Here is a 3962-nt window from a genome sequence, read left to right as displayed (position 1 = left end):
GTAATCATTTGAGTCTTAGTGCATAGATTTTGTAGCACACTATGGGCTACTGCTGAGGTTTCTTTCTTTGTTTCATCTACCATAGGTTAATCTCTCAACATCCCATGCAACTTTGATTCTCATAGTCTGAATGAAATTCTTTTATGTATTTATTTTTTTATTTACATCTGATGATAGCAAGGACCTATAGACTATTGAAAGCATGAGACTCTGGAATCATACAGGTGTGAAGGAATTCGTACTAGTCGGATTAACAGAAAACCTTAATTGGCAAGTCGGGCTCTTTTTCCTTTTCAGCATAGTTTATTTTATCATTCTTGTGGGTAACTGGGGGATGATTCTTTTGATCTGGTTGAATGCCCATCTTCATACTCCAATGTACTTCTTTCTTAGTAACCTCTCTTTTTGTGACATCTGCTATTCTACTGTTATTGCGCCTAAAATGCTCATTAATTTCCTGTCAGAATACAAGTCTAGCACATTCTTTGGTTGTGTTATTCAGAGTTTCTTTTTTGCAGTGTATATAACTACAGAAGGTATACTCTTGTCTATGATGGCTTATGATCGTTATGTGGCAATTGCAAACCCCTTAATGTATACAGTTATTATGACACACAGCATCTGCAGTCAGATGGTTCTTGCATGTTACTTGGGTGGCCTCATTAATTCCCTGACTCACACAATAGGTTTACTCAGACTGGACTTCTGTGGTCCCAACACTGTGAATCATTTCTTCTGTGACATCCCTCCTCTTTTGAAGCTTTCATGCTCTGATGCACACATCAATGAGATGCTGCTCTTGGTCTTCTCTGGAGTGATTGGTATTTTCACTTTCATCATTGTCATGGTGTCCTATATTCAAATTATCATTGCTATCCTGAGAATCTGCTCAGCTGAGGGAAGGCGCAAAGCCTTCTCCACTTGTGCCTCACACCTAACAACTGTGACATTACTTTATGGTTCTGTGACATTTAGCTATATCCAGCCAAGTTCTCAATATTCCATGGAACAGGAAAAAGTCTCTGCTGTGTTTTACACCTTGGTCATCCCCATGCTGAACCCTCTAATTTACAGCCTGAGGAACAAAGATGTGAAAGAGGCAGCCAAGAGGTCAGTTTGTAGGGAGAGGAGTGGCCCTTGAATATGTCACTTCTCTGGCTTTGAAAGCTTGATGTGAATCTCCAAAGTGATCTTTGATAAAAGACAGGTAGAATTTTAGACCAAAATATTTTAGTTATTTTTATTTATTAAATAATGCATTGTGTCAGAGAAAATTTTAAGTGTCTCTAATTACATAATTTTTATGGATCTTTTACATGGCTCTACAAAGTGTCCATAAAAGAAGAAATTTTAATAGAATGGTAAATGACTAAACAAAAATGTATCTGTGACTTACAGTTTTAAATAAACTCACTTATATGAAATATCTGTTTTGTTACAGTTGCTCTGACTTAAAAACTTAATTAAGGAGTTGCAATTAGTGTTATTAGATAAGTAAGGAATGAAGAGATTTCTTCATTATAATAAAACGGAGAAGATTGTCCATTAAGTGGGGGTTTATGTTAAACTGAACACATGCCTGACACTGCTTAACTGGCCGAAAACATGAGACTAGATAGCTCAGGGGCTTGTGAAAAAAATGTAAGTCTAATCTACTATATAAAGCTACCAATAATGCCTTTTGATGACATTTTGCTATACTTGTTGATGAGTTACTTGTTCATTCATTATTCAGAGAAGCTTCCTCCTGCAGTAGATGGAAACCAATGAAGAAACCAATAGTCAGATAATATGAAGAGGGTGAGATATATCTGAACACTCAATCCTAAAGAGGGTGTCTACATCAAAACCCTCTGTCAGGTCTCAGTGTAACTTGTTGAAGTGGAAGTAGAAAAAAAAAAGTGAGAGACAGATGGGCTTGAGGATGGATATCAAAAAACAAAAATCCCTTCTAAATCAACGTGAGAAACACACAGGTAAAATCACAGAGTGTAAGGCTGCAGACATAGAAACCATGGGAGTCTATACTAGAAGGGATCCTATACTTAAAATGTTTAAAAAAAATGTGTAGACACATGCTCCCATCCCCAATGGGATGAATTTATGCCCTACAAAATACATAACCAAGTTTTAACTGAGCAAGGCGGCGCCAGGTTGGTAACTATATAACTGTAATACTTCACTGTAGTGATCCAAGAAAGACAGGACATGGCCTTTGGAAGCACGTAACGTGCTAGGGTTTTTTAAAATAAAGTTCCTATGGAAAAGGAAACTGGGAACTGGATGGAAATGGCCTTGGATCCTGGGATTTTGCCTTGTGATTTTGGCAAAGGATCCCACAGAAGTTCCACTGATGGCTTTGGACAGGAAGCAGTTTCCTTGGCCTTCTAACAAAACTGCAGCAGGGATTTCCAGTCACCAAGGAGGGGCAGGAGCTCTGACTCCACAATGCATAGTGGCTCAGCAGGGAGCCTTATGGTACTGTCCTTGGAGTCTCTGCAGTGTGAAAAGGGAAACAGAAAGATCATTTCATCCACGTACTAGGGTAGACACTGTAAGTCAGGTATGCCACTGGAACAGATGATCAGGTAGTGTCTGAGTCACAAGAGTAGAAAATCTAACTACTCCTGTGGAAGGAATTCTCCTAAGTCTAGGCTCTCAGTAAAGAGACAGGTAACCTGGCCCGCAGGCATTCAGTGAATGAGCAAAGTAAGTACTCTAGGGAAACAGCAAGGAGAAAACCCGCCCACACGCCTGACCTGTTTCCTGCCCACCCCCAGGAATGCAGGGGAGGTGTCTTCTCTGCCATCCTGTTTGTTTCTAAATAAAAGTTTTAAAGCTGTGTGGGATGCAGGGAGGTGGGAGGGACACTAGGACTGGGCTGAACTAGAGAGTTCCACAGCAAGTCCACTAATGCTATAGGGGTCAAGTAAACCAAGCAAACCTCCCTTCCCTAGGGGACTGGGGCCAATCCCTTAGCAGTGCTCCGACCTGTATCAGCAGTGCGCTGGACTGTGTAGCACTGTGTCCAGGACAAACCTTCGAAGACTCAGAATCAGGAGAACTAGTCATAGAACCTAGCTCTTCCTAGTTTCATCCTGATTTCAAAACAGCGAGACAAACACCTGGCTTTTAGCTTTAAAAGATAGAGCCACCAGGACAGGCAGATGGAAACTTTGGAGAGAAAAAAAAATTGTGGGTGACCTACAAAGCATTTCTTACTGATCACAACATGGCTACACATAAACCTTCCAGCACTATCTCTGACCAAATGATCTTTTGTGAAGCGGGGGCGGGGACAGGGGGAGGGACAATCGGCAACACCTGTCAGAAGTCAAAATAGGTAGCCTTGTAAACAAAGTCACAGTCAGGAGCTGAGACATGAGGTCAAGCTGCTGCTCAGGTTAGCGTCACAGGGACAGTACCCCTGCTTGGTGGAGATCCAAGAGGAAGCCCCTGGGAAAGGCTGTGGCCCTGTGCAGTCCATCATAGCACCTGCATCTGGCAAGAAAAAGGCTAGTCTTCTGGATGGTTCGGGGCTGGGAGGTATTAGTCTTGAAAGGTAACCCCTCTGTTCTGCTACATATCTTTTGGGACCACAGAATGTCACCTTCCCTCATCCATCCCCACATCTAACATCCCTCACTGGGGTTGCCAGGGTACAGTATTTTGTACCTGGAGGCTGCATTCTGGTGAATTCCTGAACCTGACCCATTGCTGGCCTTGGAACAAGGTTGTGATGGTATGGCCTAGAAATAAGGAGTCTTTGCATATCAGGTCCTGTGAGAAGGGGGCATGGCAGGACACAGGTAGAGCACCTCCAAGACCTCACTCCCTTTGAGGGCATCACTGTCCATCCCTACATAGCAGCCATCAAGAGAGAATGGAAAGCCTTCTTTGGAAAGGGCTATTTTCTGTATGGCTGTAGGATTCAGTAGGCATCTGGGGAACAGACAGTGGCC

At 42.3% G+C, this 3962-nt stretch overlaps 1 protein-coding gene across 1 annotated transcript; it reads left to right on the top strand.

The window, feature by feature from the left end:
* Positions 1–202: 202 nt before the first annotated feature.
* Positions 203–1141, top strand: LOC116900323 (olfactory receptor 1052-like). Its single transcript, XM_032902079.1, has one exon. The coding sequence runs from the start codon at positions 203–205 to the stop codon at positions 1139–1141; it is 939 nt and encodes a 312-aa protein (XP_032757970.1).
* Positions 1142–3962: the final 2821 nt, after the last annotated feature.

This window comes from Rattus rattus, chromosome 5 (assembly GCF_011064425.1).
Source record: "Rattus rattus isolate New Zealand chromosome 5, Rrattus_CSIRO_v1, whole genome shotgun sequence".
Lineage (NCBI taxonomy): Eukaryota > Metazoa > Chordata > Mammalia > Rodentia > Muridae > Rattus > Rattus rattus.
Note: the sequence above shows the minus strand (reverse complement) of the source record. Positions and strands in the feature narration are given on the sequence as shown.

Bases quoted from the DNA above. Each gene is read 5' to 3' on its own strand.
- LOC116900323 (XM_032902079.1), top strand. From the start codon at position 203: ATGAGACTCTGGAATCATACAGGTGTGAAGGAATTCGTACTAGTCGGA.